The sequence below is a fragment of the Entelurus aequoreus genome, linkage group LG13 (genome assembly GCF_033978785.1).
Source record: "Entelurus aequoreus isolate RoL-2023_Sb linkage group LG13, RoL_Eaeq_v1.1, whole genome shotgun sequence".
Classification (NCBI taxonomy): domain Eukaryota; kingdom Metazoa; phylum Chordata; class Actinopteri; order Syngnathiformes; family Syngnathidae; genus Entelurus; species Entelurus aequoreus.
In genome coordinates this window covers 29,975,501-29,993,999 of record NC_084743.1, presented here as the reverse complement: position 1 = coordinate 29,993,999, position 18,499 = coordinate 29,975,501, and the positions used below count along the sequence as shown (strand labels likewise).

At 38.8% G+C, this 18,499-nt stretch overlaps 1 protein-coding gene across 1 annotated transcript in view; it reads left to right on the top strand.

Annotated features, from left to right (window-relative positions):
• LOC133663286 (fibronectin-like) overlaps positions 1-18,499 on the top strand; it is an 84,068-nt gene that overhangs the window by 40,608 nt on the left and 24,961 nt on the right. The window contains exons 19-34 of the mRNA XM_062067649.1: positions 2,466-2,651; positions 2,737-2,865; positions 3,530-3,619; positions 3,691-3,885; positions 8,110-8,388; positions 9,708-9,971; positions 10,052-10,146; positions 13,376-13,544; positions 13,626-13,712; positions 13,824-14,015; positions 15,101-15,373; positions 17,003-17,117; positions 17,223-17,296; positions 17,374-17,463; positions 17,906-18,172; positions 18,240-18,356. Of these exons, the coding sequence (XP_061923633.1) occupies positions 2,466-2,651; positions 2,737-2,865; positions 3,530-3,619; positions 3,691-3,885; positions 8,110-8,388; positions 9,708-9,971; positions 10,052-10,146; positions 13,376-13,544; positions 13,626-13,712; positions 13,824-14,015; positions 15,101-15,373; positions 17,003-17,117; positions 17,223-17,296; positions 17,374-17,463; positions 17,906-18,172; positions 18,240-18,356 (2,622 nt within the window). The remainder of the gene's footprint in view (positions 1-2,465; positions 2,652-2,736; positions 2,866-3,529; positions 3,620-3,690; positions 3,886-8,109; positions 8,389-9,707; positions 9,972-10,051; positions 10,147-13,375; positions 13,545-13,625; positions 13,713-13,823; positions 14,016-15,100; positions 15,374-17,002; positions 17,118-17,222; positions 17,297-17,373; positions 17,464-17,905; positions 18,173-18,239; positions 18,357-18,499) is intronic.

Genomic DNA, 18,499 nt, shown 5'->3' with positions numbered 1-18,499 from the left:
TTAAGTAAGGAAAATAAGGAGCACAATCCATTTAGCGTGTCTGTCTTCATAAACATGCAGAATATATACTGATCATCAGAACGCCCACAATACTGAGACAACAAAACGCAAATCAATTATTGACGCACGCAGTTTGATTTACCTAAACTTACCGTATTTTTCGGAGTATAAGTCGCACCGGAGTATAAGTCGTACTGGCCGAAAATGCATAATAAAGAAGGAAAAAAACATATATAAGTCGCACTGGAGTATAAGTCGCATTTTTTGGGGAAATGTATTTGATAAAACCCAACACAAGAATAGACATTTGAAAGGCAATTTAAAATAAATAAAGAATAGTGAACAACAGGCTGAATAAGTGTACGTTATATGACGCATAAATAACCAACTGAGAACATGCCTGGTATGTTAACGTAACATATTATGGTAAGAGTCATTCAAATAACTATAAAATATAGAACATGCTATACGTTTACCAAACAATCTGTCACTCCTAATCGCTAAATGCCATGAAATCTTATACGTCTAGTCTCTTACGTGAATGAGCTAAATAATATTATTTGATATTTTACGGTAATGTGTTAATAATTTCACACATAAGTCGCTCCTGAATATAAGTCGCACCTCCGGCCAAATTATGAAAAAAACTGCGACTTACAGTCCGAAAAATACGGTAAGTACATCTAGAAAGGACGTGAAAACTGGCAGTCTCGCAGAAATAGTGGCGAGAAAAGAGTCGATCGCGCAGCAGCTCGGTCCTACATAGGCTTGTCAACATATATGCTCTGCCAAAAATAAAAATATTTGACATATTGTCTTTTCAGCAACATCATTTTATAATTTTATAGCTACTGGATGACTTAAGAGGCTGGTTAAAACTCAAAGTGATATATTTTGGTGTCGGCTGGAGTTTTTTTTTAATGACGTTCGTTTTTTCTTGTGTATGAAAAACACTTTTTGCATAATGCATTTTCTTGCATCTGGAACATTCCAACGGACGGTTCTTTTGTAGATGCATTGCAGGATTGCTTCTGAAATTCCAATGAAAAGGGGTACATGTCTGCTGCGTGTTTCAAAACATAGCAAAATAACGCAGGTAGGAGCATGATAACATGAATGTGCAGTAATGGAGTGGTTCCCTGTTGAAAACTGCATAGTACACATAAAAACATTAGTTTTTAAGGGCGGTCTGCACCAGTTATCAATTGTAAACGCAGTTTTAGTAGATCACACGCAAGACGTCCAAACGTATAGTTCTAACTTATATCTGTCAGTAGACTCAAAATGGATACGCTAAAAATTACAACATGGCGGACAGATGCAGTCAAAGGGGGCTTGGCCTATAGGAGGGCTTCGGCACAAAAATAAGACCACCCTTAAAACTGTGCATTCTGAAGAGACAGTAAGGAAGCGCCTTAAAGATGGTCTAGAAATCAAAATCCACGCAAAACTTTGATCAAGGAACCACCATTACATGTTACGTTGACCACAAGGAAGGAACAAAATCATAATATGACCTTTTTAAATATTATGTTAACGGAAACCTGCTCTGTTAAACAACTCATTTCATGCCACATTCACAGCAGATGTAAAGAAGAGAACCAATTGAATACATTTTAGTTGTCTACAACCATATAACCATTGTGTGTTTGGCCATTGAACTCAGATCTGATCTGATGACTCCGAAGTACATGTCAAACTACTTCCTTAACGTAAATGACCGCCATAACCACAACACCAGGGGGAGCTCCACTAACCATGTTAAACCCAGATTCCAAACTAACAAAGGTCTTAACTCATTCTCTTTCTATGCCACATCAATATGGAATGCACTCCCAACAGATGTAAAAGAAAGAGCATCTCTATCCTCCTTCAAAACCGCACTAAAAGAACATCTCCAGGCAACTACAACCCTAAACTAACACCCTCCCTTCCACATAATACCTCTTCGGATTATAAATAATCAAATGTAAACAATCAATCAAATGTAGACACTTTTTCTTACACTTTTTCTTATACTTTCTGATCTCTCTCTCTATGTCCACTACTTGCTATACATATCCTAAAAAGTCAGTCCTACACTGTTGCAATATCCATTTCTCTGATGATGCAATTGTTGATGCTGATTGTTGATGACTGAAGTGTTGATACCAACCAAACCTAACCCCCCCCCCTCCATATCCCACACCCCGGATTGTACATAATGTAAATAATGTAAATAATTCAATGTATATACTCTGATGATTATCTTGTGTGATGACTGTATTATGATGTTAGTATATATTTGATAGTATATATCTGTATCATGAATCAATTTAAGTGGACCCCGACTTAAACAAGTTGAAAATTGTATTCAGGTGTTACCATTTAGTGGTCAATTGTACGGAATATGTACTTCACTGTGCAATCTACTAATAAAAGTTTCAATCAATCAATATTTTCATTTGTGTCTGTCTCTCTTTTAGTGGCAACATCACAGGGCGAGACGACCCAGCCTCCCCCTGTAGTGGACACTTCCGAGTCGGTGACAGAAATTACATCTAGCAGCTTTGTCATCTCTTGGGTCTCTGCCTCTGACACAATCTCTGGTTTTCGAGTTGAGTATGAACTCAATGAGAATGGTCAGAGCGCTGGACAGCCCATAGTTTTAGGTAAGTACAAATGCAAATATCAATAAACATAATTGTCAGTTTATCTGCTTTCTTTGAGCATCTTGTATTTGTTTTTTCTGGCCAGACCTGCCCCGTACAACTACATCAGTGAACATTAATGAACTTTTACCTGGGAGGAAGTACACAATTAATGTTTATGAGGTGACAGATGGCGAAGAGGACAACCTCATTCTTACTACTTCACAAACCACCGGTGAGTAGATTCATCTAAATTGTTTTGGGGGCCACATTTCCAGAAAACTAAGAACAAAGGGGCCGGACTTCTCCCTTCACTATTGGTCTTATTTTGTATATTCCGTAGAAGCCGCATCCTCCACAGTAGACAAATTTATTTTGGTCTATTTATTTTGTCAAAGTTACAGTAGCACTCTGCTGTTTTTAAGGACTTTCTGCAAAAATAGTAATCTCAAAAGTTTTTTAACTAAACTGGTCGGGCTCAACTGATGAGAAAGAGAGCACCAAAATGTAACCTTGAGGAACACTACTAGTATAACCAAAGAAGTTGAACAAATTACATTACGAAAAACTGCATAAAAAGAGAGGACTTAAAAAGGTGCCTTGAGGAACGCCTCAGTTATGTAAATCATAGGTTTGGACCTCAGTACGCAATGTTTGCTAGCAAGGTTAAAATGTCAGGGTCACGCCAATGTGTTTACAGTCACCGAAGCTCCACTATACAACAGGAGCACTGTAGTGTTTTTATGAATTTGCTGCAAAAATGTTTATCTTGTAAGTTTTGAACTGGTGTCAATCTCGGGCTGTATTTGGCCCCCGGGCCGCCATTTGATTAGCTATAGTCACCTGTCCCTGGTCTCTTGTTAAAGTCTGCTCAAACTACTTTTTCTTCCATGGTCCAGCACCGGATGCTCCCGTTGATCATGAAGTGGAGGATATTGGAGAAACTTCTATTATGATCAGCTGGGAAAAACCATTGGCTCCGATTACTGGTATGTGAATCCAAATAAAATTTGCTCTTTTCAACACAAATTGTACATTCTGCTGTTGTCCCTTTCCGCAGGCTATCGTGTCGTCTATACCCCATCCATAGAAGGGGAAAGCACAGAGCTGACTCTCCCTGATACAGCAACATCTGTGACTCTGAGTGACCTCCGACCTGGGAAATTGTACAACATCAGCATATATGCAGTGGAGGACAGCTTGGAGAGCGAGCCCGTCTTTGTACAAGTCAACACTGCAGGAGATCCACTGCCGGGTAATTAGTTGCATGTGTGTAACAAGTGGGCAATTAATATTATTGGTCTGGTTTGGCCATCAAAAGCCACACTCCAGAATATGGGTTCTTGGTCATGTTGCAGCCTTACAGCATAATGATAAAAATAAGTAATGTTCAGAATTGTGATAAAAAATTGTGTTGTGTGGAAAAGTGTGAAAATGTAGGCCCTCGTGGTAACATCATGCAATGGATGTCTGGGCTAGTCCACCACTACAATAGACCATCGGGGTTTGCCTGGTACTAAAAAGCCATCCGCCTCTTTAATTCAAAATATTGTACCACCAAAAGTATTTTGAAACTTGCAACAACGCATTAGTTAATGGTGCATTATGTAATAATGAAATACATATTTACCTCATTATGTAATGAGGTAAACAGCATATTATTGGAATATTCTACCGCATTTTCAGTGACGCATGTGTAATTACTTGTTACATATTGCAAAAGCTATTACAAAACGCAGATGCTGCGTTTTTTGTGAATAGATTGTAACAATTTGGTGCATTATGTCATAAACCATTGAAATTGATGCCTAATTTAGAAAAACTATCAGAGCAACGCACAACATTTTGTCTTTATTAGAATACATTTTTAGAATCTAGTAGGTTTTAGTCAAAAATAAATCAAATAACATTATTAATTATAATGAAGAAGAATGTGATTGCAAGCCAGGGACAAAAGTTACTCTCATGAAATATTATGAAAATACATGGAAATTACCAGTGCACTCAAATTTTGAAAGCTATGTACACTCATGCAATATGGATTGTGTTATTCTAATACTATACTATACTATAGATGAAAAATACAATGTAAAAAATAATCAATTCCATAAATGACTTATTGCATGTTGTTATTTTTCAAAAATGTTGTAATGGAAATTAATTCTAATGAAATGTTTTGTGTTGCTGTAACAGTTGTTCTGATTAAGGCATATTGCACCAAATTGTTACATTATATTCCAAAAAAGTGCAGAACCCGCATTTTGCAATTTGTCACAAATTATTACAAAATGCGTTAATATTTATTACAAAAATTTTAGTCACCAACATTGAAGGTCAATTGTTGTATTTGTGTAAATAGCGGGCAGATATTATAAGTTGTTATCTTCTTTCTGCTCCTTTTCATTCATAGTTTACTTTAATGTTATGTTGATTGATTTATTTGTATTTTATTCTATAGATTTTTTATGAATGAAATAAATAAATTAACTAGAAAAAAAAACTAAAAAATGCGTTCAAGAATTTTATTACGGCCCGATTATTACAAAACGTGGTGTAACGAGGTGAGAAGTTATTATATTACTACATAATGCACCATTATTACATAGTGAGTTTTTACAAAGCTGTTATTATAATGTAACATTTTGGTAATGCTAGTTTTGAATATAACTCCATTGACGCGTATTTCCTATTTAACTAATTTATTTCTCAAATGGCCACACTATCGTTGTACAGTCCACTCAAGGGTTGATGTTGAAGCAACTTATACTTTAAACCATAAATCAAAAGATATTTCCAATGGAAAGTGATTTCACTGAGTACGCAGCTGGTGTCCAGAACAATGTATAACTTTCCAGTCTGCCAGGTTCAACATGTGGTTGGCGCATTAGAGCAGATGCTAGAAGTGTGTATGTGTGATCGTGTTTGTCACACCGTTTTGATGGAATAAAGATGTGGGACCGAGTTGAGAGAGCACTTCTGTATTTGGACAGAGTGCTTGATTTTAATGTGTTGTTGGTGACAAATGGATTGATTGATAGATTGTTTAAAACAGTGCTAAGATATAACAATGTACATCTTCTGATTGTTACATGAATGTTTTAATCATCTGTGTAGCATTTTTTGGTTTACTACTGTTTAAATAACATATTGTTGAGAATTAGAAGGACATTAAGTACATTTTCACCCTACATTTTTTATTAATGTTATTTACAAACACATGAGCTTTGGTTATGACCGAAAGGGCACGGTCACGGGTACAAGCGGCCGAAATGAGTTTCCTCTGCCGGGTGGCAGGGCTCTCCCTTAGAGATAGGGTGAGAAGCTCTGCCATCCGGGGGGAGCTCAAAGTAAAGCCGCTGTTCCTCGACATCGAGAGGAGCCAGATGAGGTGGTTCGGGCATCTGGTCAGGATGCCACCTGAACGCTTCCCTAGTGAGGTGTTTAGGGCACATCCGATTCTGGATTGAGTTAGCTCAGTACCTATTAAGGTTCTCATTCATCCAGGTTGTTGTCATCTCAGGGCGTTCAATTGTTCGCAACTGGACTGCTTGGTTTGTCTTGGAAGACGATTCGCCGCTCATCAGAGTAAGCTTCATCAGTTTGTGGTCATTGACTTAGATTGGTCCTACTGGATCATCAGATCATCAGTTCGTGGTTCGTGGCGAAATGTCTTCCAAGACAAACCAAGCAGTCCAGTTGCGAACGATTGAACGCCCTGATATGAGTTAGAGCAGTGTTTCTTAAACAAAGGGGGGTGCCCAAAAATATCTGTTTCTCAGCTTTGTCTGTATGGGCTGCAGCGGTACTCAATTGTAATACACTTTTCCACCACTTGTGGCAGTAATGACAATATCAAACCAGAGCCGCGCATGCTACCAATGATGTGTACGGCTGTGTCTGGAGGCATGCAATTGCAGTCGTTTTGACGTTAGTTTTCCTGATGAAAGCCACCAAAATAATAAATGTAGATATATTTATAAACATGCTCCAGCTCATAAACTTAGAATACAATGCTTTTATTTCGTTTAAGTATAATTTTGCGGCCACATTTGATGCACTCTGCTGCTACATTCCTGTAGTGTTCAGTGACCAGCAGGTTCTCTAACACGCACCCGACGGCGAAAGAAACGTAAACAAATTAAAAAATACACAGAACGACCAAAAAGATCATTTTGCCAAAATCTACATTAGCTTCGGACCAACAATCACAGAAAATGATGACTTTTGTGTGAAATATGTGAACTGTGGTGGCTGCCTCCAATGTATGTGTGTAATCACTGTGCTATGTCTGGCTTTTAGATTTAGACAAACTTTATTGATCGACTGTCATCTATTATTACACACAACATTTGGTTTATTTTACTCTTTTAATGTAAACTCAGTCTATTTGTATTTGACTTTCTCTTCTGCTGCTACTAAATTGCATTATTTTAGTTTTACTGAGATTCAAGGATATTCCGTTTTTGTCAAACCATCTCTTTAATTCGTTAATTTATTTTGTTATTATTTGTATTAGTTTCTGTGTGTTCTGTCCTGAACAAAATGCAGACGTTGTGTCGTGTGTTCACCTCGCACAAGACACTGTAGTTGGTGGCTCTGCAGTGTTGACGGCGAACCTTCACTTCCCATACTTGTCTCCGTTCCGTGTTGTTGGGCAAGCAATGTAAAAGCTTTCCGCATTTCTCGCGGGTTAAGCTGCCCCATGCTGCACAACAGTGCGTTTTTTCACGTCGAAAAACTAACGAGGAACCGCTGCAGACACATAGCATCAGCCAAAGTTGGTAGCAGTCATGGCGCCCTGTAGTCACATGAGTGCCTTTTGACCAATCATTGAGATCGTCTGACACGGTTTACCATACTCTCTTTATACGCGACTCTGTATCAAATAAACAGAAGAAGTCTGGAGCTAAAGTCGTAGAGAAGTTTCTTAAGCGCAAAAATTATAATTAAATGGTGAAGCTGTATTTTCATTTGTACTTTAATTTTTTATTATTAATTTAGTTAGAATTTATTTATTTTAGCAATGTGTATTTGTGTGTACATTTATGTGTCATCAGTGTAAATAAGTCCCTTCTTTTGAAGTATATTTAATTAGTATTTATTTTTGTAATCGGCTAAAAAAAACATTTGTGATTAACACATGCTTTCATATCATTTGACAAAGTTTATTCTATATATATTAGATACAATCATTGAATACGATTAAAATCAAGAGTAAGATTACTAATTCAATGTTAATATTTGAGTTGGCACCGGGGCCCTGTGTAGTGGAAAAGTTGGGGCTCGGGGTCAAAAGGTTAAGAACCCCTGAGTTAGAGTAATATCCACACCACAACAAACAACGAAAACACATATTTTAAATTCATAACATATTTATTGAATAACTTTGAATATATTTAGCTTTTTCTTCTTGTTAAAAATAAATGAATCAATTAAAAATAAATAATAATAATATCAAATGTTTTTTCCCTATCCACAGAAGAAATAACCTCCCCAACAGATCTGCAGTTTTACGAGGTGTCAGATAAGAAAATAGTCCTGACTTGGTCCGGGCCAGCCAGCGACGTGTCGGGATACCGAGTCACTGTGGTCCCAGTGGATGAGTCTGGTTCTGCTCAGAGAGAGATGACACTGCCCATCAGCCAAAACTCATACGTTGAAGTGACCCACCTCCTGCCTGGAACGCTGTACCGCTTCAACGTTTACACGATTCACAACGGAGAGGAAAGTTTGCCGCTTATTGGGGAGCACACCACAAGTGAGTAAGACACATTTAGAACCAAGATTGTACTCGTTTAAATTTGGAATGTCAGTCTTTGTTTATTTCACTAAATGCAGGGGTGTTCAGACTTTTTCTACCAAGTACTGTATACTGTAATACATTACCACTTTGATATTTTATATACAGTATATATGTGTTCCTTCTGTAAAACAGATACAACTAATTATATACTGTCTATTAAGACATTGGGCCTGATCTACTAAAGATTTGCGTGTATTAAAGCCTGTGCAAACTTGATAGCACACGCAAAGCTCATTTACTAAACTTGTGCACAAAGGATTGTGTCACTTAAGTGAGCCAAATCATCAGCGTAATCCATCTTTATGAATGTGCAGATTATATTATGGTTATCAAAATGCCCACAATACTGGGAGGAAGAAAGGCAAAGATAACATTTAGCACTCACAACATGACATATAAGTACTAAAACTGTTCTGCTTTGTGCATATATTTAGCAAGTTTGAAATGTGCGCGCAAACTGGCAGTTGCGCTGGAATGGCCGTGAGAAAAGAGGTGATCGTGCTGCAAAGACACACGATGGAGAGAGAATCCTTCATCCTACATATGTGTCAACATATTTGGATTGTTATAAATAATAAATAATAGACTTATTGTATGGTCAGCAATATCATTTTATATGACTTAAGGGGCTGCTTAAAACAAATTCAATTGATGCCTTTTGGTGTCTTTAATTCATACAAACATAAGAAAACAACACAGTTAGGCGCAGCATGAGGACAATAATGTGCTGTATATGAGTGTTTCCATGGGCACGGCCGGCAGTACTTGCAAAATTCTCATTTAAATAAAACGGTCTGCACCACTTTTGCACTTGTTATAAATTATTCACGAAGTCTTTATAGATCACGCTCAACACACCCACTAAAAATTGTAGTTTGCACGAGCTATTTAGCCTGTGTAATTTAGATCTTAGTAGGTCAGACCTAAAGTGTTTAGTTTAGTGTCATCATTTCAGTTGTCATTGAGATTGACGTTGACAATGTGCATTTTTGCTCTATTTTTCCCATCTTTGCAGGGGTTTTTTTTTGTAAAATTTTATCCATACAGTACAATGTGCCTTCGGCCAAAAAAAAAAGAAAAGGAGGCTGCTATTGGCCCCTGAGCAGCACTTTTGACACCCCTGACCTGTATTCAGAGGTGTATTCATAAACTTTTGTCTCACTCAAATTTGAGCTCATGCGTTCAGTAACAATTCTCATATCTTGAATAGTTTTACTAAGATTCTTATTTGTTTTTGTTAATACAACAAATGTAATGGACATCTTTTCTTTCAGAGCCTGATGCTCCAACAGACATCCATTTCAACAACGTGACGGAGGACAGCGCTGTGATTCTGTGGTTTGCCCCGCGAGCCAAAGTCACTGGCTACCGGCTCTTCCTCACCTTCGAGGGCTCAAACACAAAGCAGCTGCGCCTGCCAGCCCGACTCTCCCAGTACACCCTTCTAAACCTGAAGCCGGACACGATGTACACTGCGACACTGCACTCGGAGCAGGACAACACGCTGAGTGAAGGAGAGACAGCAGTGTTTACCACCAGTAAGTACCATGGTCACTTTTAGTGAGCGAAAGTTATCAATAACAAAAAAAATATATACATTTTTTATTGTCCTTTTTAGGCCCGCCAATGGGTAACGCGCCCCATTTCAGCACTGATGTAACTGACTCTTCTATTATAATCTCTTGGACTCCAGTGCCACGCATCGGATACAAGGTACAATTAGAGACTTAGGGCCTGTTTTACTAAGATCCAGATACCAGCGGGTGCAAACATTGTGTGTAATATTAGTGGGTGTGTTGCGTGTGACCTACCAACACTGCCATCTACAATTGAAAAGTGGTGCAGACAGCCTTATTTAAATTATTTTTTGTGTACTATTGGGGGGTTTTCACCATGGGGTCATTTACTGTACACTCATGTTCCCATGCTTCTCCTACCTGTGGTGTTTTATGTTTTCAAACATGCAGGAGAATACTACTTTTTATGGTCATTTCAGAAGCAGTCGGACTCGTGCAGTGCATCTACATTGAAACATTTACATTTCCTTTTTTTAGCGCTGCGAAGGTGCGCTCATGGGAGAGAAGCTGCACTTATGCGCTCAAGACGCAAAATATGCATACTTCAAGAAGTGTTTTTATATAGGAGAATATGTTAATATTTATTTGACATGAAAAAATTAATGCCTTTAAAAGTAGACACCAAAAAACGCATCAATTGAATTAGTTTTAATCTACCCCATAAGTCACCAAGCATGCATTATAAAATTATAAAAGGATGTTGCTGAATAGACGATATGTCTAATGTTTTTCATTTATGTTAGTCCAAATATGTTGACACACACACACGCAGGACGGAGGATTCTCGCCTGTCCATCGTCTGTCTTTGCAGTGCGAGCAATGATCCTGCAGCCGTGTGTGTAACTGTGTCAGTGTGCACAATTATTTTCAGACGTGCTAAATAAAGACACTAATTTAGGTGCCGCAATCCCTTTCTAGTTCAGTAAATCAGGCTGCGTGTGCTAAATAATTATATTTGCATTTTCTACTCCATGTATTCTGGGCGCTCTGATGATTAGCACATATTCTGCAGAGATGCAAAAAAGGATCGCATGCCTTATTCTGCTCACTTAACAGACACAATTCGCTTTGCACACATTTAGTAGATCAGGTTTGTGTGTGCTGTTAGGTTTTTCACGTGTTTTAGTACATGCAAACATTTAGTAAATCAGTCCCTTATTGTACCAAAATCTGGGCCTCCATCCTTACGGGCCCTGTATCTCACTCTTAATCCAATGACCCTGTCCCATACATACACACACACACACACACACACTTGGTATGTTTACATGCCAAAAACTAATAATTTTATTGATTTGGTTGAAAGCATCTTTTCATGTAAAAACCTCAATTCGTTTTTTCACTTTTTAAAGATGGGATTAACATATCTTGAACATATCTAGATAAACCCCCAAATGTTTTGTTAAAAAAAAAAACGTGGAGGTTTTTTTTGTACATAAAAGTGTTCAGTAATTCAGAATAAAGTGGCCAGGATATGTATTTAAATAATCATATAACCTGCCATTATTCAATGTAATATGGTTATAAATATGTCAAGTTTTTTTTAGATTAGTTGATACACATAGGAATACAATCAGTAGATCATATAAATCATAATGATAGATAATTATTATTATCATTGTATCATCAATAGTGTATCTCCTAGGGGTTAAATCTCCCCGCCTTTAAAAACTGGTGACTTCTCTGTTTCTAACTTTTATTGGGGGTCTTTGAAGGCACCACAGCTACAGGCAATGAGATGCAAAAGTAAAAGTTGTACATAACTTTCTGCTATACTGCCAATGATATATCTATTATATTTTTACTGTTCTTCTATCACCTTATCCTTCTTCCAAAATATTAGTGCAGTGTATGAATGTTTAAGGTGAGCTTTGATTACGTCTATGTTGAGTGAAGTTTTCAAAGTTAGGTTTGCTGTTACCCAGGTGCAACTTTTGGAGAACTTACATTTATATGTGTCAGGGGGAAAAAAATCATCAAACTTTACAAAAGCCAAGAGGCCATCATGTGCTTGGGGCACAGGCAAAAGATCCCCATCTTTGGTGCCCCTACTTAGGGCGTGATCTACTAAAGGTTTGCGTGCAATAAAACATGTGCAAACTTGTTAGCACACACAAACCTGATCTACTAAGCTTTTACACTGAAAATGGTGTCTCTTAATTGAGCAAAACAGCGAGTGTAATCCATTTAGCATGTCTATCTTTGTGTACTGTATATGCAGAATATATGTGGATACTCAGGACACCCACATTACTGGAAGGAAAAGATGCAAATATAATCATTTAGTGGCCACAATGTTATGTATCAAGCCTGAAACTATTTATTTAATATATATATATATATATGTATATATAATGATAATAATAAATATAATATTTATGTTTAGCACGTTATGAATATATGTGCTAACTGGGCACAAACGGTTGCACCACGGTCATTGTGAGAAGGTGGTCACTGCAATTATAGATGATGGATGGAGAATGTTATTCAACAATGCCATTTTATAATTTTGTAACTGCTGGAAGATTTAAGGCACTGATTAAAATACTACAGATTAGTGCATATGATGACACAGCCAAACACGCAAAATCCTCATTTTAATAGGGCGGGTTGGACCACTTTTGCGCTTGTTATCAATTGCATGCACAGTTTTAGTAAATTACCCGCAACATGCCTAGTAATAGTACAGGCAATGTTTTAAATTGTATTTAGGATCTTATTGGATCAGGCCTTAAGATGTGTGTGTAAAGGAGCAAAGAGGACCAGAAAACGAGTTAATTCATCACAAACATTTAACAATCTACAGATGACATGCAAATATGCCTCCTGTAGGATGTGAGCAGTACAATGGATGTATTTGAAGAATCTGATTTGACTTTAACGTATTGATTTTTATCCGTCCATTATTTTTTCTAGTGGTATAATAGTACACACCGCTGTCTTGCCCCACCCAGCACTTTGAGATGTCCAGTGCTATGCCCAAGCTCGGATAAATGGGAGGGAGTCGGTCAAGGCATTTACATAAAAACTAAGCCTAACAAATCATGTGACTGATTCCCTTTTGCAGCCCAAAGACAAGCACTGTTGTCAATGATTTCTATTTCAAAGCAATCTTTTTGTCTTCTGATTAAGTTTGGGACCACAAAGGGAAATTCCTGCTTTCGCAGACAGTTAAAATGTCTCTTGGTATCATGCAAATCTGGGAATGATCTGATTGGTTCAAATATGTCACATTAGTGATGAGAATGCTGTGCACTATGCCCTTCGTCTTGGGAAAACACTGACCTGTGACCTTTGGCTCCTGTATACTAATGCATGTCTTTGGCTCTTCTGTGCCTCACTGACCATGTGTTTATTTATCTCAGTTGACAGTACGCCCCAGTCAGGGCGGAGAAGCCCCTCGAGACGTGACCTCTGACTCAGGAAGTATTTACATTTCTGGTCTAACTCCAGGAGTGGAGTATACCTACAGTGTGCAACCAGTTATTAACGGCCAAGAGCAAGGAATCCCAATCACGCGACGTGTCATCACATGTAAGTTAAAACCAGTAGAAAAAGTTTTCTCTGTTCTTCTTTTTGTATCATTAATCTTTGATATTCCCTTATTTTTGTCAGCTCTGTCTCCTCCCACGGATCTTAACTTGGACTCTGATTTAGGGACTGGAGAAATTACTGTGCAGTGGAATGGAGCCAGTACACCAGGTACACACCAACTTGCAGACCCACTTGTCCGTGACGTACAAATGATTAAGTTACACTGATAAACGTCAATAATTTTTATTCACCTCCTCTTTCAACTATCTGTACCCTAAGACATCACTGGCTATAGAGTTGCATGCACCCCCACCAAAGGGCAGCAAGGAAACCGTGTGGAGGAGTTTGTGCAGGCTGGCCAGAACTCTTGCACCCTTGAGAACCTCAGTCCAGGGGTGGAGTACAACATCAGTGTTTTTACAGTTAAGGAAGACATGGAGAGTGCTCCAATATCAACAATCGTCACTCCAAGTGGGTATTACTCTTTTTTTAATGGGTTAGTAATATCTTGGTGTGTTTATATGAATGGGTGTTGCAACCATTTTAGCTGCAAATTAAAACGTTTGCAACACTTTTAAAGTAACACATCAAGTTAAAAGTTAATATAATTTCTAAATATATTAACTTTCAACTATCAAACTGAACAAAACAAAACTAACTGGAGTGACTGTAATGTCAATACAGTATCACAACTGTTTTGTTACACTACAGTAAAAATTGGGACACTGTGGAGATATAAATGGGATTCCGTGCTCTAATTTTTTTCCTGAATTACTGCATGTTATTGTACTGTACAGCAGTGGCGTCCAAACTTTTTCCACAGACGGCCGCATATAGAAAAAATTTAATACGCGTGTAGCCACTTTATTTGATATTGTTCACTTTTATTAACTTAATTACAGTATATGCTTAATCTATTCAATGCAGGTGACAATAGGTAAATGTATTTAGATGAGACAAAGCAAATAAAGTGTTCCCTTAATTACCGCAGGAGTTATGTTCCAGCACTCGGGACACTAGTTATTTTAAGATTTTATATAAATAAAAGAAGAAGGCGGCTGGTAATATCAAACATTGTATTAAATACATGAAAATACCTTTTTAAAATATAAAAAAATATGAAATGCTTGTAGCAAGGGAACACTCTAGTTTGTAATTGTTCTGATTTGAGGCTGCATTTGTGCTTAAAATATGCCAATGGCCATCAGAAAATGAGCCGGTAGTGGTCCCTGGGCTGAACTTTGGACATGCCTATTGTACAGTATATAAATATTTTCCAATGCAAAAGCTTCCCTAAATGAATGTTACATGATGTAATTAATATATCTTCCATTGGTGTGATATGTATATATCTCACTACAATGGAAGTCGACTGTTTTGGGCTCTCACCTTGACCATTGCTTCTTTTTGTCTTTCTGCCTCTTTGGCTATTTACCCCTCCATTTTCTGTCCCTCATCAACCACTTCCTTTTTACTCAACTCTATTTTTGTTTGTTTGGTGTTCTTGGTGTGGTGTGTTGTTATCTCCCCCCTTTTCCCCGACCATCCCATCACAGAGGTCCCACAGTTGACTGACCTCAGCTTCGATGATGTTAGTGACACCACCATCAGTCTACGCTGGTCACCGCTCAACACCACAGCCATCACTGGTTACAGGATCACAGTAATGGCAGCTGGGGAAAGCGTACCCATATTTGAAGACACGGTGATACCAACAACAGGACATTATACAGTGTATGGTCTGGAACCAGGTATCGACTACGACATCAGTGTGATCACTGTGACAGAAAATGGAGAGAGTGAACCCACTACATTCACGCAACAGACTTGTAAGCAAAAGCACATCATTAACGAAGAAACATGTATTTTCAAATATAGTAAAGTTTAGTTTTGGTAGTCACAGATTTTAGCAATTTTGCAGTAGCAAAATTACATAGTCAAATTATATATAACTCTTAGTAAAATACAGTTGTACACAACCATATAATCTAAATTGGACTGTCTTAGACTAAAAATCTTCATAGTCGATTCTGATTCTTTACATTTTGCTGGTAGGACCGCCGTGTTCAATTTCTGGTGAGTTCCACCGGTGCCTACGGAGGGAGCGCAGTTGTATGGAGAGATTTGTGTCTGACTGCGGAGTGTTCTGACGAGCCCAGTACCCCATAGAGAAATATCCTCCCAACAGTATTAGTATTAACAGTGTTAGTATTACCAAAAGATGCATTCCCCCTGGGCCTTACCGTCAGCTGGGCAAAGACAAAAATTCAATCAATGTCAGACTTCCTACTCCTCCCACAAGAGGTCATTACCATCCACGACCAGCAGGTCAAAACAGTCTAATACTTTGTTTATTGTAGATGCAAAATTGACAGATCATTCTTGTTGAATCCTGAACTTGATCGCCATCTGCAGTACACTCGCGCCTCCAAAGAGTGGAGTATGAAGATAAAAACGTCCACAAAGATGCATACCTTCAATTCCTGTGTGGTGCCAGTGCTCCTGTATGCATCTGAAACTTGGACTCTTATCACAGAGGCTACTCGCCGCCTTGATGCATTTCAAAGGAACTGCTTCCGGAACATCCTTCATATCCCGTGGTTCCACAATGTCACAAATGATGCAGTTTACTAAAAAGCATGTTGTCGTACTGCTATTTCGTACTGCGATTCCTTGGCAATTCTGCGAGATTAAATGACGGAGTTCCAGCCAAACAGACTCTCATAGCGTGCGCGGGCCCACCACCCAGAGGCTGGCGCCGTCCATGTGGCCATCCCTGGCTGACCTGGATGTCCCAGATGACATAAACCAGGCCCCTGTCGGGCCTTATCACCTTCGCCCAGGAATGCCCTTACTTCAGACGTCTGACCGCCACAAGGCTTTAGCTTCAGTATTAGTAAAATACTCTTGTGTGCAGACAAATACATTAAGACATGTGGGAGGCCAGAACTGATGGCCAGCTGTTTTAAAGACATGATGTCACACCAGGAAGTAGCAACTGGAAGCCATAACCAGGAGCAGCGGTCGCCCTCTAGCGACAGCCAAAAGTGTAAGCAAATACCGTAAGAATCATCTCTGACTCTCTAAAAACTATTTGTCTGCACACATGACTCTTTTACTGATAATGAACACAATCAATCCACCCTCCCAACACACCTGCTGTACACGGGGGCAACAAGATGTACTCAGCTCCGCCTCCCTCCCACAAAGAGATGAGGGTAGTTAAATGTCTTGACGATTTGACCACGAGGTTGATTGTCGAATCAGACTCCTCCGAATCGAATGGCCAAATCTTTGACTATTTGGAGACAGCCCTAAATGGAACCAATCAAAAATATGTTTTTAATTGTTTATTAAGAATACCATTTAGTTGTTCTAATTTAGTTTTTTATCTGGCAATATATGTTTTAATCCACCCTTGGAATGTTAATTGAATCAAGCTATTATGTTTTCCATAGCTGTGCCAGCACCTACAGATCTGGCCTTTGTCCAGGTAGGACCAAGCCACATGGAAGTTAGTTGGCTCTCACCACCTGTCCCCAACATAGCTGACATCAACAGTTTCCTCATTAGGTTTGGATATATATAATGCTCTCAAAGCTCAACATCACTTATTTTGCTGAAGTGTGTTATAAGTAAACGTATCAAATGTCTTTGTTGGACATCTTTTTTCTTTAGGTACCGTCCCATTGATGATGATGAATATACCGAAACCGTTTTAGATGGCACACTGAACAATGTTGTACTGAGAAGTAAGCAATAATTGTATATCAACATACAACCACACAATGGAATATATTTATCTTAAAATCATTTACCCTCTGGACAGATTTGCTGCCAAACACAGAGTATCTGGTGAGCGTGGTGTGTGTTTATGAGGAGAGAGAGAGCTCACCCCTCGTTGGTACTCAGAAAACAGGTAAGTCTTACCTGATGAAGCCATTGTTGGTGTTCCTAGACAGGGTGCCGTAGCTCAGATGGTAGAGCAGTTCTCCAGAAACCCTCAAATCCAGCTTCAGCTATCTATCAATCCAGCTATCGAGTCACTGTCATTGTGTCCTTGGGCAAGACGCTTCACCTATCTTGCTCCCAGTGCCATTCAGTGCCACAATGTTTGAATGCAACAATTATTTGCCAGAAAGGCCATTGCCGCAAGTTGGCAGCTGTGGCTACAAATGTAGCTTACTACCACCTACGTATATGTGACTGTGGAGTGAATGGATAATGGCTAATGGTTCTCACTGTAAAGAGCTACATGATTGTACATATTATTATTTAATTTGGCATTTCTCAGCATCATTCAAATTGCAATTTCGTTGGACAATTAAAGATTTTAAATTGATCCTTCTTTGTCTCCTTAGCTCTGGATTCACCAGTTGGTCTTCGTTTCTCTGAGATCTTCACCACTTCCTTCACCATCCACTGGCTGGCTCCCCAGAGCAAAATCACAGGCTATCGTATCCGTTACCAGATGGCCAGCGGCGGAAGAACAAAGGACGAGAGGCTACCACCTTCCAGGAACCACTTCACCCTAACAGGACTCGCTCCAGACACTGATTACTTGGTGAACATCTACGCAGTTAGCGGGGCTCAAGAGAGTTTGCCACTCAGTGGAAATCAGAAAACAAGTATGTTTGCATATTGTTTTATGATTTTTGTACCGGTTATTTATCTGGTTTTGCTCCTTCGCTCCAGTCTCTGACGCCCCAACAGACCTAGAGGTGCTAGACTCCACCCCCACCAGCATCACCATTCGCTGGGATGCCCCTCCTGTGACTGTGCGCTACTACAGGATCACTCATGGCGAGACAGGTAGCTCAAATTTTTGTGCATCTTATGTGTTTCTTACCTAAAGATCATATAATTTATCTTACACTCAAACTATACTCTAATTTACATGTTAATTCTACTATGTCATAATAAATGTACATCATCTCAATGGAGGGCTGCAGGAT